Source organism: Hippocampus guttulatus, chromosome 14, assembly GCF_054856545.1.
Source record: "Hippocampus guttulatus isolate MCC_2025c chromosome 14, RoL_Hgut_1.0, whole genome shotgun sequence".
In the NCBI taxonomy this organism is placed as follows: Eukaryota; Metazoa; Chordata; class Actinopteri; order Syngnathiformes; family Syngnathidae; genus Hippocampus; species Hippocampus guttulatus.
In genome coordinates this window covers 12,765,905-12,787,250 of record NC_141274.1, presented here as the reverse complement: position 1 = coordinate 12,787,250, position 21,346 = coordinate 12,765,905, and the positions used below count along the sequence as shown (strand labels likewise).

Genomic DNA, 21,346 nt, shown 5'->3' with positions numbered 1-21,346 from the left:
CACTAATCTGATCGAGCGGTGCAGTAAATATTTTTGTTTTATTTGAAAAACACTTAAAGTACAATATAAAGCAAACGAAGACCGCACGCAGCTGGGCGTGCTTTCTTGCGTCGCGTGGGCATGACTACTTTTAGTTGTTTGAAAACTCTCTGTCTTACGAATGAATATCTTACGAAGCTTCTGTCCACCAGATGGCAACAGTGATCTAATCAGCCCTAAACTTGCACACAACGTGGGGGCGTTTGTGAGGGAAAATTACCGTGAGGGAAATTTATGGGGGAAATAAGATAAGAAAACCTTTATTAGTCTCGCAATGGAGAAATTCCCAATTCACAGCAGCAAAGTTATGAAAACGTTGAGATAAATCGAGAGAAGGACATTGCAGGAGGAACTGACTTACTTGTACAATTTAAATTATATTGTTCCATGAAATTGTTGTAGCCCCTTACCAACAACCTTTTCTCTTCATTAGGTAACGTTTATCACGGCTGCACAGCTTCCAGCTGATTTTTTAATAATATATATATAATAAGGCAGTATTATGTTCACGTGTTGTATCTTCCAATTCACTTTTCCGACCATTTTGACTGGCGTGTCTGTCTCGTCGAGACTTTCTCCCCATAACCGCGCCCACTATTCATGACGTCACCATCGCCTATATATATTCATTGTGGGACGTTTTGTCCGGACATACTAGATGCATTCAGTAGACTGAGACAGGCGTTGCGCTCCACAAGCACACCGGTTTTTCCTCCAAATAGGAATACAACAAGGCTCTTTTTGTGTTTGTTTTGCTTGCCGCCTTCTCAAATGGATATCGGTTGTTTCACGGCGGCGCAGCGTCTGTCGTGCCACGCCATGAATGCGGATTTAACCAACAAGCCCGCCGCTGAGGGCGCCCAGCAAGCCGGCGCACCGGCGGCCAAAGCCGGCCGCTCGAAATCGGAGTCTGCCAAACCGGAGTTGGCGCAGGTGGTGACCGACGTCAGGACGGGACGGTCGTACAGCAAAGGGAAGCTTTTGGGAAAGGTACTCGATTTATGATCTGATGTTGTCGCGCGCGCGTCGTCAGCGTGTTTATTTGTGTGGGGAAAATTACACGCGGTGTTGCAGGTGTGTGTAATCACTACACGGTGCGTCAATGTTAACGAAGAAATGTGTCGAAGCTTCAGCCCCACCGCCCCCCTCCATTATGATACATAACACCGATAAAGATTTCAGGGGGGAAAAATAGCCAAAACGCTCTATCAACATGTTGCGCGTCACCGCTTAATGCTGCCGAGTCATGTCTGGACTGTGAGATGCCGCAGAGCAGCCGACCAACGTCAGTTTCACGGTTAATGAGAATGCAGCAACCCGGCCTGCGTGCCTGCCTGCCTGCTAGCCATCGTACATCCGAGCGTTTTCTTTTTTTTCTTTTTTGGAGTGCATCACTTGCATGCCAATGACGCCAGAGATGCTTCAGGCGCAACGACCGAGCAGGACTTGAATTTGATTTTTAGAATCTATAGGAATGTCTTTTGAATAAATTGCTGTTTTAGCGGCTATGTAACCAAAGCGGACGGTGGCCATTCCATGTGGTGCACCAATGAATGTTTGGTATAGATTATGACAAATATAGGATCAATGGAGCTGTGAATGTGGATTTCGCCATCCCTGCAATCAAATTGCGAATGTTATTTCGACTTGTTCGTAATCTCCTCATGTTCCTTGCCAAGGGGGCTTTTGGTGGAGACTTGACTCAAAAGATATTTGAATTGTGCCTTAATGCAACAGGGGTGGCTATTTCAGTCCTAAATCACGTACACTTGGAATTCTTAAATTTTTTATGTAAAATATTATGCAGTATTAGATATTGTAGTAGATATTGAAAATTGATGAAATCTCTCGCACCTGCTGGGATTTATACCCATGTTTATATATATGTATGTATGAGGTAGCTGTATAAGATGTGCACATTTCACTTTTCCCTCGTTGACACATCGTTGGGACAGTTCATTATTGGCTCAGTAGAAAATGTGCTCAGTAGTGTCCTGAGTCATTTGTGTGAATGAGAATTTATAGGTTAAGTGTGTGTGTGTGTAGCTCCCCCACCCTCGCGTTAGTTATGTAGGTTCCATCCGTCCATTATCTGAACCGCTTGATCCTCACAAGGGCTATTTCACCCAATTCAAATTTAATCACGTCTTTCCTTTTCTCTCAAGGGTGGCTTCGCGCGATGCTACGAGATGACGGACTTGTCGAACAACAAAATGTTTGCCGTCAAGGTGATTCCACAGAGCAGAGTGTCCAAACCGCACCAGAGGGAGAAGGTACAGGCGACTGCGGCACGCAGTGTGCTTTTGTGTGTGTCACACAACCCCCGTCACAAATGAGTTGGCTCAATGTCTCCCTTTTATCGCAGATCACCAATGAGATTGAATTGCACAAAACCTTGTCTCACAAGCATGTGGTGAAATTCTCTCACCATTTCGAGGACCAGGATAACATCTATATATTTCTCGAGCTCTGTAGTCGCAAGGTGAGGACTTGTCCGGGATTCCTGGTGTGATTTAACTCTGCACGCTCAACAAATGCAATCTGACAGTTGACGTCAGTCTAAGGCGGTGGTGTACAGTTGCTGTCGTCTTTGTGAAGGTTACAGCGGTTGGCTCATTGCTCACTCCCGCTCTCTCCCTCCCTTCCGCAGTCACTGGCGCACATTTGGAAGGCGAGACACACACTGACGGAGCCCGAAGTGCGATATTACCTCAAGCAGATCATATCGGGCCTCAAGTACCTCCACAGCAGAGGCATCCTGCACAGAGATCTCAAACTAGGTATGACAACAACAACAGCAGCAACAGCAGGATGGGATGAGGGCGGGGGTTGATGCGTAGGGTAGGAATGTTGCAAATGTGCACAAAAGCATTCAAAGTATCTGCTGTGTGACTTTGACTGGGCTGCGGAATGCTGACTTTGGGGGTTAAAAAAAATGCTTTCGTCTCTCTTCCAGGCAACTTCTTTGTGAATGAAAACATGGAACTGCGACTGGGAGACTTTGGCCTCGCCGCCAAGCTGGAAACTGTTGAGCAGAGGAAAAAGTATGTTTGTTTGTAGGGCCTCATAAAGTGAAGTGGGTTACAACTTTACAGACGGGACAAGAGGATAGTCTCTTTTTGGGATAGATTACTTGGTATTTCACAAATGGCATCGCCTAAAAGTTAGGTGAATATGACCATGGCTACATTCACACTGGAGGGCATGATACCTAATTTGATATTCAAGTTTGATATTTTTATGTACTCATTCACATTGAAAAAAAAAAGCGACTGTGCAATGTTGCCCGCAAAGCATGTCGTCGAGTGGCGTGCACCCCAAAGACGTGGTGCAGTGGTAGGGCTCATCGTTTTATTATCTCATATCGCAAGGGTAGCGAGGTGGGAGGAGGTTGAAATATTTTGGGGACAGGAGGCGGCTCTTATTTATTGGAGACGTCTGGAAAAGACGACGTCACGTCATTGCCAAGTGTACTAAATTAACTGTCTGCGTGACTGTATGACTACGATCACCACAAATATCCACTTGAAGTTTGATGTTTCAAGTGGGGTTAAATTGGCTACATTTAAGGACAAAGAACCGTTACAAAATTCTTTTTAAAAGATGGGTGTCTCATATAGGCAAAAGAAATTGGACTTGAGCGTGTAAGTGTGAATGTGGCCTTGTCTGAAATGATGAAGTACAGGTTGCTCAAACCACACAGTGCTTTTTTTTCCCATGATGCTCGAGAAATAATGTCGACTGTGAAATATTGTTAACCTTGAATCTCTAGTCTCAGGTCATGCAAAAAGCGAGTGCCCGTTTTTTTTTCTTCCTGCGCTTATGTAACATGCGCAATCATGCAACCTTTCTCGATCTCCCACCTAAACCGGTTTGCAAGTGGCAGTTGAAGGCAGTGCTGAAAGCCCAGTTTCGTTGCCGGTTTGACACGTTGCCGTGGAATACCAGAGCGTTAAAATAGTTTTCGCGTGGCCCCCGTCAGGCATTGTTTTGAATGCAAGAAGGTGATTCAGCGAATCTCCTGTGTGTGTGTCCCTCTTAGAACTATCTGTGGAACCCCCAACTACTTGGCCCCCGAGGTACTCAACAGGCAGGGCCATGGCACAGAGTCGGACGTTTGGTCCCTCGGATGCGTCATGTAAGTAAAACCGATGTGACGGTCACGCGTGACAGAGCGTGTTTTGCGTCGGCCTTTTGAGGCTTTGTGTGCTTGAAGTCACTCGGTGTGTGAAGACTTTGAGTGACGTTGTCTTGAGCAAGCTGCAACACGAATGGCCGACATCCTCGCTCAATTGTGAAATGAGGACATAATGTGCTGAACTAATCGTGTGGTGTCAAAACTCCAGCCCAGCCAATTTTGTTGCCGGTCGGCGGCGTAAAAACGCTTCCTGCCAAAAAAAAAAAAAAGTCTCCTCCCTCCCACTTGTTGCGTGAATTCGGTACACTTGCTGTGTTGGGAGCAAACTTGACAACTTGCAGTATTTGGGCTGGTAGTGGACAATTCTTGAATCAAGAGTACTGTGAAACTCGACAAAGAATTAGTTGCAACGCTTTTCTGTTTCGTCATTAAATTTGTGTCTAATTTAGGTGTTCTATTTGATCTCTTTCCAGTGGTTCAGAAGCAAAGAAACGTCTTCCTTCGCTTTTTACGAGTTGAATTTGTGAACATACCACACTTTAAGAAATTGTCATCTTATTACATATTGTAGTTTTGGATCTGATTTGAGATGTCATTCGGCTGCTGCCGAGGACTCGGGCGGAACTGTATTTTAGGAATACAGGCTTTGGACCAACCCCAAAACTTAACTCATTCACTCCCAATGACGTTTTTAAATGTCTTTTCAGAGTTGGTCTAGAATTGGCTGGTACTGAATGAGTTAAGAAAAATGCTAAACTATTTGTCTTATTACCATGTTCGGGAAAAGTTGTGATGTAGAGGCTTCCTCAAATAACTAAATAACTATCATGGAGCAAGAATTTATTTTTTTTGGGGTGAGTCAGAGTTTTGTGAGTCATGACACGGTTTGCCTGGCTTTCTTCCGTTCAGGTACACGCTGATGTGCGGCAACCCGCCCTTTGAGACTCTTGACCTAAAAGAGACGTACAAATGCATCAAGGAAGTTCGGTACAACCTGCCCTCTGGGCTCTCGCCCGCCGCGCAGAAACTCATCTCCAGCATCCTGCAGAAAACCCCCAGCGACAGACTCAGCCTGGATCAAATTCTCAACCATGAATTCTTCACCAAAGTAATTCGCATTCGGACAACTTTTTATTTATTCCCCTGGGGGCAATTTCGGGAGCAGAGAGCGCCGTTGTTGCTTACATTTAGTGTCGTAGGATGCGTTTACAACATTACACTGACGAGCACTCTTGCATTGTCATTCGAGGTGCCAAAATGAATGGATGATACAATTGACAGCCATTTTAAGAACGGAGCGGTCATTTCGAGACATGTTGAACGTTTATTTGCCCAAATCCTCTGACTTCAGCGTCTCAGCAGGAATTCTTTGATCGTTTTAGTCTGAGCAGACTGATTCTTTTGTTTGAAGAAAATAACACATCGACTCGTAGACTTTTGGAAAACAATGACTGAACCAGTTTCAAAAAGGTTGGCGAGTATGACAGAATTCTTTTGTGTGCGATTCTGTAACAATGCCAAATAAACAACGATCATTGGTGATTAAACGTAATGGCGAAAATGATTTTGTAATCCAATCTTACCTGATTAATCGATGATTAAAAAATACTCAGTTATATTTTCATGACTACCCCCGAGTGAAGTAATGCTTCTTGTGTGGTAGTAGGGGTCAGAGTTCAGGAGGAAGAAGTGCCTGGCGTCATACTAACTGTCTGTGTCCATTGGCCCCTGCAGGGTTTCACTCCCGACAAACTGCCCCCCAACAGCTGCGTAACGGTGCCCGAGCTCCATCCCCCCAGCCCGGCCAAGAAATTCTTCACCAAAGTGGCCAAGAGTCTCTTTGGCAAGAAAAAAGCGAAAGGTAAGCACAACCAAAGCGTCGATGGCATTTGCGAGGTTGGTTTTGTTTCTGGCTCATGGGAGCGGTTGCTTTAAAAAAAACAAAAAATAAAAACGCTCAAGTGCCTGGCTTTGTTTTGCAAGTTTAATTTTATGGGTGTGACTCATCGCATTGCAGCGGAGAAGGCGCCTTGTGAGGAGAAAGAGGACAAAGATATTTCCAAGCTGGTGTCCGGCATCGTCAAGTGCTCCATCAACCGCCAGATCAGCTACAAAACCGTCGGCCCAAATGAGGTGCGTCTATTTATCCTCGCGCTTCAGGAGCTAACGGCCGATATTCTCGGCTGTCATTTTTCTCATCTCCAATTCAATCGCTGCTGTGAAATTACGTACATCTGCGACTGGGGTCTCGAACATAATTTCACCAAGTTCAAGTTGACCCGAAGCAATCTGAACGTCGTCATGAAAGATATATTGTATCGAGACGAATTTCTTGAACTGGGATGATGACTCGCCGGAATCAAATGATAGAGACCGCAAAATGGACTCCAACATTGCCGTAGCAGAACATGTAGTACCGCCATCATATATGGTAACATCACCTTAATGAGTTTGTGTCGTCGTGTCTCCACAGGTGCCCACGCCCACCGGTCAGCTGGTCAACTCGGTGCCTTTGGAGCAGACCCCTGCTGAGGAGGAATCCAGGAAGTCCATCTCACGCTCCTTCAAAGGCACCATGGCCAGCAGCTCTGAACGTAGGCTTTTTTTTGGGGGGGGGGGGTGATTTTGTGAAGTTGTAGCACCAAAACACAACTTCATTTATTGTGTGTGGGGTTGTTTTTCCCCCGCAATTAATCGATATATTTTTTTTCTCTCCAGCTTGCGAGGATGTTGTCACGCCTTCCTTTGTGGCTGAATCTGCCATGAAGGTTCTCACTGGCTGCTTGGCCATCATGCCTGCAGGTAAGCATTGATCTACATGTGCAGCACATTGCTTGGGGGGGGGGGTCTTAGTCTGCGTTGTATCACAGTCGAGCCCAGTGGTTACCGTTTTGATTCTTTGTCAGTCTAAGGCACGGGTGTCAAACTCAAGGCCCGGGGGCCAGATCCGGCCTGCCAGGTCATTTAATGTGGCCCGCGAAAGCAAATCATGTGTGTCAACTTGCCAAAATCTGTACCGAAATGTCAAATTGTCATGTGTAATAAATAACGTTGAGATTTTGCAATCGTTGCGTTACCCAGCTCACCCTCACTTGAACAAACGATCACAATTGACTTGACTGATTTCGAAACTAGTCATCTATTAATTTGTTGTGTACAAGTCATCATTTTGTGGTTTGACTGTCATAACGGCCCTCCGAGGGAAGACGTAACTCCAAATTGGCCCCGCGACTAAAATGAGTTTGACACCCCTGGTCTAAGGTCTTTATACCTCGAATTACTCCTGACTCGCTCGGATTGAAGGGACCGGAATACTTTGTAGATTTTAAGTGTCACACGAAAGATGGGAATTTCCTTGTTTCTTATCGGCCATGGTTGTTGTTGTCCCCCCCCCTCCCCAAATTCTGCAGCCACAAGAAACCCACCGTGCCTGTCCAGGCCCCAATCCTTCCTGTGGGTCACCAAATGGGTAGACTATTCCAACAAATACGGTTTTGGCTACCAGCTGTCAGACCAAAGCATTGGGGTGCTTTTCAACGAGGGCACACACCTCAGCCTCTGTGACCAACGCAAGTGAGTGGAAAGCCTCGACGACGACTCTTAAGAGTCAGCAAATGCAGACATTGACTGTTTGTCGTCGTCCTCCCCCCAGGACGGTCCACTACTGCTTGACCAACAACAAGCACTTTAGCTTCCCTGCCAGCTCGCTACCGGAGCAGCTTCGGAACCAGAAACAAATTGTCGAGCTCATGGCCAATTACATGGAACAAAATCTCATGGAGGTATCGGAAAATGAGAAAAAAAAAAAACGCCGCCGCAAAGAATAATGTTCATATTTGTTACAGATGAGTGAATTTTGGTCCATTTTGTTGACTGACAGGGTGGTGATATTCACCGTCATGAACCAGTTCCCGGTCCCCCTCCTCTGCTGCTGCAGTGGGTGAAGACGGACCACGCGCTCGTCATGCTCTTTAACAATGGAACGCTGCAGGTTAGTCAAACACCGGCACGTCTCTTAAGCAACTCGGAAATTGAAAATGTCAACTGGGAAACAATTGTGGTAGATTATAACTTGGCTGACGCAAATCACTACGTTCTACTGGATTTTTTTTTTTTTTTTTTTGTCTGGCATACTTTATGACATCCTATTTTAAAGGAGACGTCTTTTTTTTTTTTTTTGGAGTAGAGGGGGGGGCAGTTTGAGTTCCTTGGTATTTTTTAATAAAAGGTCAGTGACATCTTTCTGTCAATATGTGCAACATCTACTCGTCAGACTGTGGTTGGAAACATTCTATTTTTGGGGCAGAGGCGAGTTTAGCCTCATGCAAATGCTTTCGGTATGATGGCCAGAATGAAGTGAGCAGCTCGTCAGGGTTGCCAACTTGGCGACTGTGGCTAAATTTAGCAACTTTTAAAGCTAGTGACTTTTTCTGGTGTTATTGGAGACTAAGACGTCCTCCAGAGTGGTCGTTGTTCACTCCGCTGTGACAGCTTGCACATGCATGTCACCACTGGCTCATTTCACTTGTAATTTTGCACTCCAAACACACGATTTATTCAAAAGTCTCATTTCCATATCTACGTGAACTATTCCTTATTTGCACAAAGTTGCGTTCCAATTCGTAAGGTTAACCTTAAGCCTTCCTATGGCGGAGTGACAGCTACTGTACGTTGTAAGCAAATAGTGACACAGCATGACACTTCAGTTGGGTAAACACTTTTTTTTGTTGTTGTTGTAAATGAACCTTCCATTACACAGAATATCAAAGACATAAAGTTCTGTTAGCCTTAGTTAGAGTTCACATGGAACACAAGCAAAGGCATCTCTTTTTCTAAATTCCACCTCTATTCCACCAGACAATATGTTTCATTTATGCTGGATGTCTTACTTCTATTTTCCTCCTCCTGTCCAGGTGAACTTCTACACCGACCACACGAAGATCATCCTGTCCAAGTCTTTGGATTCGTACCTGCTGACCTACATCAGCCGCGAGCGCGTCTCCTACACGTACCTCTTCAGCATGCTGAGCGAAATGGGCTGCACGGCGGAGCTGCGGCACCGCCTCAGATACGTCCTCCATCTCCTGCAGCACCACGCCGACGCCTGAGAAGAAGAGGATGAAGAAGGAGAAAAAAAAAAAAGACTGGCCAACTGTGACTTTCGAGGCTCAATGACCGGCTCCAGCTTGATTGGTTGACTCTTTTGCGGTGCCGTAACGGGCCTCCTCGACCCATGTGGACTGGTGCCGAGATGGCTGATGATGTGATATTCCTGCCACTTTGATCAGATGACGCGTTTGCCACCAGGGTTTGTGCCTGTCCAAAGTTTATTTGGCGATGTCTAATGATTGGATACTCCATGATGGATGCCTAAAAAAGTATAACCCAACCACCAATTCTACTTCTTGGTTGCATGGTGCCAGTGGGGCCTACCGCTTTCTGCCTCTCCTTATAGATGTAGTTCTGGGTGTGGTGTCTCCATGGTAACGCAACACTTAATTGCAACTTGTTGATGATGGTGGTGGGCCCTCTTCTTTTTCTTCTTCTACCCTCTCTGCCGCTTCCTGACCTGTGGACACTGGTGCACTCATTTGTTTTTTTTGGGGGTTTTGTTTTCAGTTTTTGCAAAAAGATGTGAGCCAGCAACGGATAACACTACGATCTTGATTTACCTCACACACACACTTGACATTCCTGGCCATATTTGGAAGGTGAGGTCTGGCGAAACGCTTTGCTTCTTCTGCGTCATTGTCACCTATTTCGTGAGGAGCGTTCACTGACATGGTGCAAGGAGAACTTAAGGGATGACGGGAGTGGCACCATTATGCACAGGGTTTTTTGGATTTATTTTTTTGCAAATCCATAATTATTTTTTTTTTTTTTTACCCTCACTGGTTTTATTTGATTTTTAACTGCGTACCAAAAGGCCTCTTTTTCTTTCGTCATATTTTTAGAAATACGTTTTTAAATCAACACGTAGGTGAATGCGTGTGTGCCCACATGTTCTGGTAAAACACTCGGCCGGTCCGGGAAACGAAAGGAGGAGAGGAGACGAGTGAGGGAGGGGGGGGGGTGAAAAGTGCCTTTCTGAGGGATGTCTGTATAGTGCAATAACAAGCCTCTTTTGTGAATGTCAAGCTGACGGCTTTGTCATGATTTGTGCGTGCTTTTGCGCTTAAGGTCAAAAGCAACGTCCAACGGCGCTACACTGTCACTAGCTGGTATAAGCTTTTAAAATGAACCCCCGCTCTCATCAATGCATAATCTCCAGCAAGATGAAAACATGCTCGTCGTACTGTGACCCTCATCGGTTTACATTGGCTTTCTCGATTCAAGAGTTGTATCCTCAAAACTGTGACCTGGAATGCAAAAGTGTCTCGTACAAGTGTCGTGTTTTCAGAAACATTGTGAAAGAAAGTCTGCCAATTGAGAAAAGACTTTATTTTTCTGGCACATAATGTCCTGTTAATTTATATTTTATTTATTCGGGTTTCTTTTTTTTAAGTTATTGTGTATATGTATGGTGTCGACACGAGGAAATGTTCAATTTAACTCACACTTTTTGTATGTATTGTATGGGGGGGACATGGGGCAAAAATAAAGTTTGAAGAGAACATGTGTCAGATATCCAATAGAAATGTATGGTCTCTCTTAAATCCTCAATCCATCATGCATGGGGTGAATATACCAATACGATATTCCACTTGATTGCCTTATACTTTCTTTTTTTTCAGATGAACACAAAAATGGAACTACGTGAATCGCATCTTAGTCGCTCATGCTTCACTCTTTCAGAAAAAGTGCAGTTTCTCAAGAGACTCAAAGTAGATGGAATCATTTGTTGCCAAACGTGTTAACGTTTTAAAAAGAGCCCCTACTTGTCACTCAAACACCAGGAGATTCATGAAAGCGGGGCAACGAGCTCTTCAACTTGCTTTGCTTTGCTTTGAAAACGCAGTGGCATCTTCAAACGGTGCCGGTCAATGACATGTTCACGTGATTGTGTACATAACGCAGTCACGTTCTTTGGCTCTGCGCTTTTTTTTTGCACTCCGTGTCCAGTATGATCTGAATTGAAGCATTTAATCTTGCTAAATGTGAAACAATTCCACAACGTCACAAAACCAGTATGACATTTAGACATGGTCTGATGAGATCATCTGCAGCGTGATCAACTAAATGCTGTGCAATGCTTAACATTTTTACTCTGTTCATTTTGTTCACGTCCGTGTTCGTGCTTATGGATTCATGTCTTCACTCTATAAATTGTTAAAAACGTAGTTCACGGTAAGGAAGCTCACTGATTTTTTTTTAAAATGTCATTTAAATTATATCCCGAAAGTCATGAGGCAGGTAAAATGACTTGGTAGATTACAACCAGTCACATCATCGGCTGTAAGTAAAGTAACAGAAAAATCGGAGGTAAACTAAAGCAATGTACCGTAAAAGTAAAGTGGCGAAACTTAATATCAATGACATAAAGTGACTATTTGACATGAAGTTTAAAAATAATGAATTAATAATCAGGTCACCTTTAACCTACGGCGGCGCGGGACACGCATCACCGGAAGTTATCAGGCTGCAGCTGCGGCTTGCTTCCAGAGCTGTTGCGCTATATCTTTTATTGTTATTTTTATTCTCATTCAGAGTTTGTTTCACCGAGGGCACTGGCAAAGAATTGGAATCTGAAGTGCAGGAAGATGCATTTTCAAACGGTACAACGTGAGCTACGATCGTTAACACGCTGCAAAAGTTCGTCCCATGCCTCTGCGTCAAGTCTCTTCGAAGGTAGGCAATGATTTGCTTTTCACAAACTCAGAAACTTTTGAGTCGACGTTATTTTTCTCTTTCGTGCATTTTAGGATCCGTTCTGTGTAAGTGAGTGCGTATGCGCCCGTGTGGCGTAACGGGTCGATCGCGGGAGGTTGATTGATCGAAGCTTAAATCTTTGGTCAAAAAAGGTTGGGCGCCCCTGAAGTCAAGTAACTGGAAGCAAAGCAAAATGAAAAGTGAAGCAAAATAAGCAGAGCGAGGCAAAGCAATGGAACCTAAAGTGACAGTTCATCAGCCGTAAAATAAAATGAAGTAATTTAAGTCAAGAAAGCTTCAGTAAGAAGTAATGTAACTTAAAGTGTAGCAAAGTGACATGAAGTAAAGAGTAATGAAGACAAGAAAAGCATTCTAAAGTGTAAAGTGGAGTAAATTCACTCAAAATAAAGCTAAGCAATACAAAGCCAAGCAATGTTGCGTCAAGTAATATAAAGTAACTTGTCATAAATAAAATTAAGTTGATTAAATCACAATGATTGAAAGTGAAGAAACTTGACAAAGTAGCTTGAAGTAAAGCAGCAGAGTGACGTAAAGTGAAGTCAAGTTGCATCGAGTGGAGTAACCGCGAGTAAAATGAAAACGATTCTCATGCTCTATGGTAACAAAGACAAAGTGGGGTTCAATTGAAATAAGAATCAAGACAAGATAAGTGTGTTGTCTGCATCCTAAAACAGTTCCCCTCGAAGATAAAAATGTAAAACGGTTGTTTCGGGAAAGGCCGACGTGAGTTCAAGCGTTATGTTGCGAGTGGAAACAAACCGGCAACAGCAGAAGCCTGTTGGAAGCATTTCAAGTCCAACGCAAGAAAGCACTTAACACAGAAGAGAGTGGGTGGCATGTGGGGGTGGGAGGTGGGGGAGTCAGAGGAAGGGATGTCCTTCCTTTTCTGACCCCTCAGTGTCCTCTACGCGTCTCTGTGTGCGTTCGTGCTGGCCGCGGCTGCGTGCCGATGTCACACTCCTGCTTGCAACGAGCGCATCACACAACAGTGACGCACGTCATGCCGCCGCCCTCCAGGAAATGTGTGTTTCCTTTTCTCTAATCTTCTCCTGTGAACCATTCGCAGAACAAAGAAACATTTAACACACGCCTTTGCACCCAAAATACGTTTACTCCGCTAGCGATCTGCTGCCTGCCAAAGTCAAGGCCTCTAAACGCAACAAGGGAGATTTGACGTGGATCCCCCCCCCCCCCCCCCCCCCCGTCGGTTTGTTGGGGAGCGGCGACCCGTCCTGTTGTCCCGTACAACACATTGTAAAGTAACTAACATAAATGGGGATTTTAATGTCATTTTATTTTTTTGAAGCAGAAGATGATCCATCAACGTGTAAAAAAAAGTATCGGTGGCTGGTATCGGCAGCCTCAACAAGTAGCCTACCCAATACGTTCAAATCAGATTCGGCCCAATACGATTACTGTAATCGGTGCTCGTCCATTCGTAAATGTCAGGTCAACTAAAGCAGTTTCGGCTAAACTAACTCATGCTAACATCAATAAATAGCAAATTATATCACCTGATGGGATACTAAATTAGGACTTGGAGATATGGTTGAAATGTGTCTCACAATTTCAGGATTTCACATCAGTCGATATCAAAAATCGATATCGGCTGATTATCAAAAAATGAATAAGAAACCGTATTAAATGGTTTAAAGTCAAACTAGCATAAAACACCACACGCACAAAAAAAACGTAAGTAAAACAAATTTTCAAGGAACGTACACTGCAGTGTGCTATGTTGTATTCGGCGCTCTGCTGTGAGGTGGACGGGCGAACCCCCAAACTACTGTGCCGCCTTCATTGAGCAATTGACTCGTTTGAATTGTTTTAATTAATGATTCCTATCTTCTATTTTCGGTTTAATTCCTTGTGGCTTTATGATTTGTGCATTGTCATGCGCCACCGTCACATCTCGCACAGAGATGCCAGTACTGGACTGGAAACAGCCAGAAGCAAAAGAGTGAGTGCACCAGGAAGTCAAAACATCTGGAAGCGGTGACACGCAAAAGACAATGATGATGGCGCAGGGGGAAGAATTCGGGCAGACATCGAAGTGCGCAGGGACAATTTTAGTTAATTAGAAACTTGTGTTTCCTCCAGAGCTTTCCCTCTCTTTCCCAGACTCGACTCCTTTTGCGTGTGTGTGTCTGTGTGTGTGTGCGCGCGCGCGCATGTGTGTCTGTGAAAGGCCGCTGTCATCATGCTCTCGTTTCCTGCAAATTCCAGGCCAGGCCACAAGCCGAGGCGTGCATGAGAGTGTGTGGCCGGCTTCTTTTGATGGTTTCCTCTTAGGAACCAGACCTTTTTGACTCATTGCTGTCTGTTTCATCAGCTCTCTTCCCTTTCCCACCAATTCGTGTGTGTGTGTGTCCAAGAATAGTTATTTTTTCCCTATACAGTGGTACCTCTGCTTACGAAAGGAATTGTTTCTGGAAGAAATTTCTTAACTAGGAAATTTTGTAAGTAGAGACGCTTTTTCCATGTAAAAGCCCTAATCCGTTCCAAGACCTCCCAAAATTCAGACACAAATGTTTTATAAAGCATAAAAATGCATCAAAATATGTAACAAATATACAGTATGTTACAATTAGATTATTACACAATAAATGAGAGTTGTGCATAATGTAAAAAAACAAAGAATAGAGTTAAGAATAAAAATGATGGTCACTTAACTTCTGAGTCCTCATCGTTTTTTCCTTTTGTCATGGAAAATTGGCACCTGCAATTTTGCCAATTGCTTATCCTGTATTTGTCTTGTCCAAAAGCCCGTTTTTACTACTCCGAGTATATTTAGAGTCGACAATTTGAGTGATGGCAGTAATGGGTTCACATTTTATCCGCGTTTTGCAGATATATGTTTGTGAGGGTGTTGGCATGACAGATAATGCCTGTTTTTTTGTTGTTTTTTTTTGTTAGCATCCACTTTTAGACACATCTTCAAAGGCGTGTTTTTTTTACCCTTCAAAAGACTCCAAGCTTTCCCCAGTTTTTAGTTTAATTCTGTACAAAGTGTGGCTAGCTAGATTGACTTTACGTTGTACATTTCAGTTGTATTTTGCTTCTAAGTACATTACATTTCTAGTTCATCTTTTAGTTGTGTTTCATAGTTTGGATTAATATTCCCATCCATCCTCTTTCAGTCTTTTCAGATGTGCTACATGCTGGTTGTGGCGACGAAACCCAGATGGCTTTCAGGCCATTCTTTTTTTTCGCCTTTTAAATACAGACGAGTCAAAAGTGCGGGCGTCCTGCTGTTGATTTGCGAGTGTGTGGGTGAACCACACAAAGAAAGTGTTTGCACGTGGAAACACCCCAACTATTTATAGGGTCTCGCACTCATCAGGGGGGTACAGCGACGTTGTGGAAAGATCGTCGAAGATTATCACACATCCTGTAACGTGTATATACACGCACACACACACACACACACGCACACGCACACGCACACAGATAAGTTACTCGTGTTTTTTTTTTGTATGTGCCAGCTGCAGAGGAAGTTTCAGTGCTCACACAACAGAAATCTACCAAATTCAACAACATGAAAAACATTTTGCGTTGCTACGGTATTGATTCATGAGTCATAAGATTTCAAAAAGCGTGTTGTCAGAATATATTTGGATGACTATTTTGGATATGGGCGGCGGCAAATTACAACATTTTAGATATAATGTGCACACAAAATGTTGATATTTGACTCAGTAAATGGAGCGCACCTTTTTTTTACCCAACTGTGAACGCACAAACATTTTAATGCATGATACTCATTTTAATGCCTAATGGGGAAAAGCCCATGAGATGAGCTTCCATTGTCCCAAATTAAAGCTGAAAGTCTGCTCGGCCAAATAATATCCAAATCTGTGGGCCCCAAACTGTCACTGTTGTATTGCTTGCAGAGTGTGATCGTCTTGCTCAGTCATGAATTTATCATCAGTGTGACCAAGCAACACTCACATGATTGTGTGATTTCCTCTGAATGAGCTCATTGAGAGTGGACCAGCCCTCCCGCTCATATGACACATGATCAAGAGCGTGCTTCCCAACCTTTGCGTCGCCATGCAACTTTCACCCACAGTGTCAAAATTTTCTTGTGACAACTGCTGGCTGCAAACACAATCATGCGCTGCGGTCACGAGGGAATGTGTTTTATAAGTAAGGTACCGGTACATAATGTTTTGGGGAATTTCTGGATTCGTATGCGTGACAGACATAATTTTTACTTGGAACCAAAATGCTCACAAGATCACAAGGTCACATTTTGACAGGGTAATTTTTTCCCCCTCAACCATTTCCCTCCCATTTTCAGTGGAGTCGAATGTCTACCAGTGTTTTTTTAAATTTATTTTTTACAGATTTTTGGGGTGTTGATTTTTGTCGTATTTTTGCTTCCAATGCATTTCAGTGGCCATCAATTATACATGGATTTACGGTATGACTGTATGGTTTTATAGAGCACATTATAGTGGGTTTTGTGTGTGTGTGTTAAAGAACACAAAATCTGGCCACATAAACAATTACCCGTACAAGTTATACTCTTATCTCAAGTCACCACTGTAGATGGTTAAATGGCAGCAGAATTAGGATTGGTAGTGATTTAAATCTAAATAGACAAACATGCTTTTTTTTTTCTGTATGTTTAGGCTGCGCTTCCTCTTTCCTCTTCCAAACCAAAACAGACATTCAGAGCCCGGGACAGAATCCAGAGCGACTGATAAGAGGGAAATTCCCACACACGCAAACACACGAGCTCTAATACAATTAAATGAGCTCATGTGATCATTATTTATTGTGTGGACCAAATGTTCAAAATGGGTGTCATAGTCTGATCAAAGAACAACAACAACGTGCCTTCACACACAGACACACACGCACACAGCCGAACCCCCCCCCCCCCCCCAAAACTGGTTTAGTATGACAGGAGCAAAACAGTCAACCCCATTACTTTCACTATGATATTTTTACAGCAGTAATGGCGCATGCTCGTTTGTATGTACAGTAAATTACGAAAAGAGTTTCATCGTAAAAGCTTCAGATAAAATACAAAAGGATTTGAAAGAAATACAAGTTTCTTTTTAGTTTGACCCTTTTGTTATTGCCCACATGACCCAGAACAAGTCTCAGCAGTGGAAAGCACCTTCGAGTTGTTAGTTTCATCTATGAATGTCAGGAAAGCCACAAATGTGTCTGGGTTCATTCTGCTGCATTACCAGTAGTAGTTATTTTAATTTTCATCGTACACCCGTGACCCCAGTGACGGTAAGCGGTACACAGAATGAATGGATGAGCAAATCGTATTGATCGTCGTTATAAACCCTCAAAGCAAAACAGATACGAACAAAAAAAACAGGCAATAAAACAATAACCACGGGGAAATATGCCTTATCCTCTAAACGACTAATTCACCCTACGTGTGGAAAGTCGTCTTTGTTTGAGTCTTCTTGACTGAACTATACTGCCTCCCAGTGGCCAAGTCGCCATGAATGAATCAGGATGCACAAACTGCGTTTAATTTGTTCAATATTATATTCTGCTTATGAGAAAAAAAACACATTACAATATTGTTTTGAATCAAAAAAGATCTTATTACAAGGCACCATTATGGTGTAAATTAACACAGCAGAAGCTTGACTTTGACATCAATCCACAGAAGCGATTCGGTTCTTTGGGTAATCGGTTTTAGGCATTGCAAACAGATTTTCTTTGTTTTGTCTGCTTTTTTCCCCCTCATTTATGTCGCAGAATTACAGATATCGAGTTGAGTGGTTTTACATGGTTTTGTGTTGAAAAATATATTTCTTGATACTGTTGATTGCCATATTGAATGAAAAGAAGAGAAAGATTTTGTTTCCAGTGCGAAGAAGGCCTCAGGGTGTGTTTAACCACAATTGAAGGATATGCCATGTGAGATTTAATGTGGCACATGTAAGTCAAAAGCTGGGTGGAGACACGCAATACCCAGAGGATCACCCGTTATCTATTTATAGCTTTTTTGTTGTTGTTTTGAATAAAACGTTTCATTGGAGTGTAATCGGACGCTGACAGAGGTAAATCATATTTAATGCTAGTCAGGTGTCATATCAAGTGAGGAGGAGGAAGCCTATAATATTTCGTGAGTAATTTACATTATTATCATCTTTTTATGGGCGTCAATAAACTGCACACAGATGCGGCCTTTATCACAAAAACAAACGTGTGTGTGTGCATTTATAATCTGCTTCAGAAAAGTAGGAGCAATTCAAACGTGCTGAGGCCGTGTTGTGTCTGTGTGTTTATGGGTGAAACAACATACAACAAAAATAAATACAATGGGCGAACGGGAGCTTACCCGGTGGCTGCAGTGTTATAGCCCGCAGTCTTTATTTCGCAGTAGTTGTCCTCAGTTTATTGTTAAATAAAATTTGGGAGGTCAATACAGGAGACCCTGGATCCAATGTTGTCCATGTGTTTTCGGGAACGAGATCCGGAAGGAAAGATAGGAAAATCAAGAATTCCATTTCAAGGCAATAAATTACCAGGTGATATTTATAATCTACAAAGTTGAGAAATATGCTACTAACATGCCTCTATTTTATAGCACACAGATAAGATATGCTGTAGTATTTATTGTTATGAATATCTGCAGCTAATATATGTCTCATATCATTTTAGTGTGATGTTTTGCATCCCCACGTTGCACCGGCCGAAGCGATGATATTGTTTTGGCTGCAAGGGAAAAAAGGTAGGGTACTCATGAAGAACAATGTGCCATGACTCAATTCATATCTACTTAGCTATAATCTGACCTTGATGAGATCAACAAAATCGAGGAGAGAGGTTTCCTGGGAAAACTGTAAAAATAACAACACAGTTCTAACGAAAATAATACAATTGCAACACCCTTCTAAGCAATTCTGGATGTTTGTGATTATTGTGACGAACATGCGGCAAAAAAACAAATAGCAAGTGGCTAACGTATGGCTAGCCTGTAGCTACTAAATAATCAGCAGGTAGCAAACATGCAGCCAGTCATGTAAGGAGCTGACATAAGAATAAATTAAATTAAAAACAATAAACAATAAAAGAAAATAAGGAATACTTTACCATTAGTAAGTATCTAACATTTGGCCAGTAAATGGCTAACGTAATTTTTATGTTTGAAAACGACAAGAAGGAAACAAACATGGCCCAAAAGCTCAGCTAGCTTTTATCCATCCATCCATCCATTTTCCGAACCGCTTCATCCTCACTAGGGTCGCGGGGGGTGCTGGAGCCTATCCCAGCCGTCTCCGGGCAGTAGGCGGGGGACACCCTGAATCAGTTGCCACCCAATCGCAGGGCACACAGAGACGAACAACCATCCACGCCCACACTCACACCTAGGGCCAATTTAGAGCGTCCAATCAGCCTGCCATGCATGTTTTTGGAATGTGGGAGGAAACCGGAGTACCCGGAGAAAACCCACGCAGGCCCGGGGAGAACTTGCAAACTCCACACAGGGAGGCCGGAGCTGGAATTGAACCCGGTACCTCTGCACTGTGAAGTCGACGTGCTAACCACTGGACTACCGGGCCGCCGCTAGCTTTTATATAATGATAATAATAATAATACATTTTATTTATAAGCGCCTTTCAAGACACCCAAGGACACTTTACAATAACAAAAAACACAAAACAATACAGGTTGAGCAGCGGCAGCCAAAACGCGACAGCGTTCACTCAACCCGAAAGTCAGAAAGAAACCAAAAGGGAGGGAGAGGGGGAGAAAAAAACCCACGCTCGAACTACCCTCATTTGAGGATAATTTTGAGTGAGGCAAAAAACTCCTGCACAAGCATATGACAGTTACAACAGGTCACAAGACATAAACAATGAAGGCGGTGAAACAAGGGAATGTATGAGGGAGGGGGTGATGGTGGGGGACTAGCTTCCGTGCGTACTTTCATCAGGGGAAGGTCGAGATAGCAGATGTTCTTTTGGCCAGCAAGTAGTTAAAAATATGGTTTCCCTTTCCCAACCACGATTAAGTAATGTGATTGACTTTTGACTCACGCATGGCTAGAATACGGTTTACTTTGGGCTACTATGTGGCTTGTAAACAGCTAACATTTGGCTATTATTTGGGGAAGATAAAGCTAACATATCGCCAGTAAATTCTCAACTCCGCTCATAATCTCACTTAAATTCTTGGCAGTATGCATCCAGGCAGGGCACGCCCTAGGCTATGTAGATGAAATACGATGACAATTTCCAAAAGTGTCACATTTGTGAAAGTCTCAAAAGTCGCATACTGCCCTTCCGGCCAGGTAGTAATAGGGCAGGTACTCCGCCTTCTGCTCAAAACCCCCAAAACATGCAAGTTATTGATTATTTTCAGTGAACATGAATGAGCGAGCCACAAAAAAAACGTTTAAATGAGCTTTCTATCATTAATACAGTACATACTTGTTGGAATAAAATGTTTTCTTTCCAACGCACACCAACACAATGGATTACATAAGGTGGCTGTTGAGACAGCAACGTGAGTGTCATGGTTACCCCTCTGGTGAAGAGAAAAGAAGAGAGAGGGCTGAACAGTTGCTGCGATAAAAACCATGGGGATGGCGCTTTTCTGCCTTCAAAACAATTGTAGTTCGGACAAAGTTCAGGCAAAGGGAGTTGTTGGGATCACTGTGTGGAGAGCGCTCAAATATGTCTTCGTTTGTTTCCCCTTGGAGAAGTCGGCACTCCCACTTTGACAAGCTGCACAAATTCCACGCCATGTTTAACGCTGAACTTGTTTGTTTCGTGTTTTATGTCATGAATATTCAGCCACATCTGTCACGGGTTTGTGTGCAGTGCAGTGTGTGTGTGTGTGTGTGTGTGGTTTTTTTTGGGTCGATTTTCAGTAATCGCAAAATGATGCTGACCGTGTTCGTACTGCCTAATAATGAAGCGTGGCGTGCCCATTATGACCTTGCGATTGAAAAGCATTTTACCTTCAGTTTTACCTTGACAAAGGATTGTTATTGAATTATCTTTTTCCAACGAGCACTGCGGTTAAATATCACTTCGATGTAGTTTATGACCCCAGATAGCGCCAACCAAGCTGCACACATCTGAACCTCACGTGCGGCAAATCTCGCACGTTGTAATCATTTATACAACCTGAGCAGGTAACAGCTGTGCTATTGTTTGCGCCTCGGGGCAATGCAGTGAACACGTGCGTGGACATCAACTTATCAGACGTGCAAAAGGGAAGGAAGCGTAGATAAGTGCTTATGAGGAGGAGCACAACATCAAGGATGTTGTTGTTCCTTCACACGACCGGTGGTCATCCGAGGGGGGGAATTGCAAGCGAATAAAATGGAATTGTTGATTCAGGCGT

General features: G+C 43.3%; 1 protein-coding gene across 1 annotated transcript; it reads left to right on the top strand.

Annotated features, from left to right (window-relative positions):
- Positions 1-707: 707 nt before the first annotated feature.
- Positions 708-10,795, top strand: plk3 (polo-like kinase 3 (Drosophila)). The gene is made up of 15 exons (XM_086129566.1): positions 708-1,029; positions 2,205-2,312; positions 2,405-2,521; positions 2,690-2,819; positions 2,996-3,083; positions 4,082-4,177; positions 5,087-5,285; positions 5,912-6,038; positions 6,195-6,310; positions 6,651-6,771; positions 6,896-6,979; positions 7,588-7,750; positions 7,830-7,959; positions 8,058-8,168; positions 9,091-10,795. Exons 1-15 carry the CDS (start codon positions 811-813, stop codon positions 9,283-9,285), a joined length of 2,004 nt encoding a protein of 667 aa, XP_085985692.1. The 5' UTR covers positions 708-810; the 3' UTR covers positions 9,286-10,795.
- The last annotated feature ends 10,551 nt before the right edge of the window (positions 10,796-21,346 follow it).

Excerpts from the sequence above, each read along its gene's own strand:
- plk3 (XM_086129566.1), top strand. The coding sequence starts at position 811 with ATGGATATCGGTTGTTTCACGGCGGCGCAGCGTCTGTCGTGCCACGCC. Across the intron at positions 1,030-2,204 it reads AAGGGAAGCTTTTGGGAAAG|GGTGGCTTCGCGCGATGCTA; the intron begins GTACTCGATTTA and ends TTTTCTCTCAAG. Across the intron at positions 7,751-7,829 it reads AGCCTCTGTGACCAACGCAA|GACGGTCCACTACTGCTTGA; the intron begins GTGAGTGGAAAG and ends TCCTCCCCCCAG.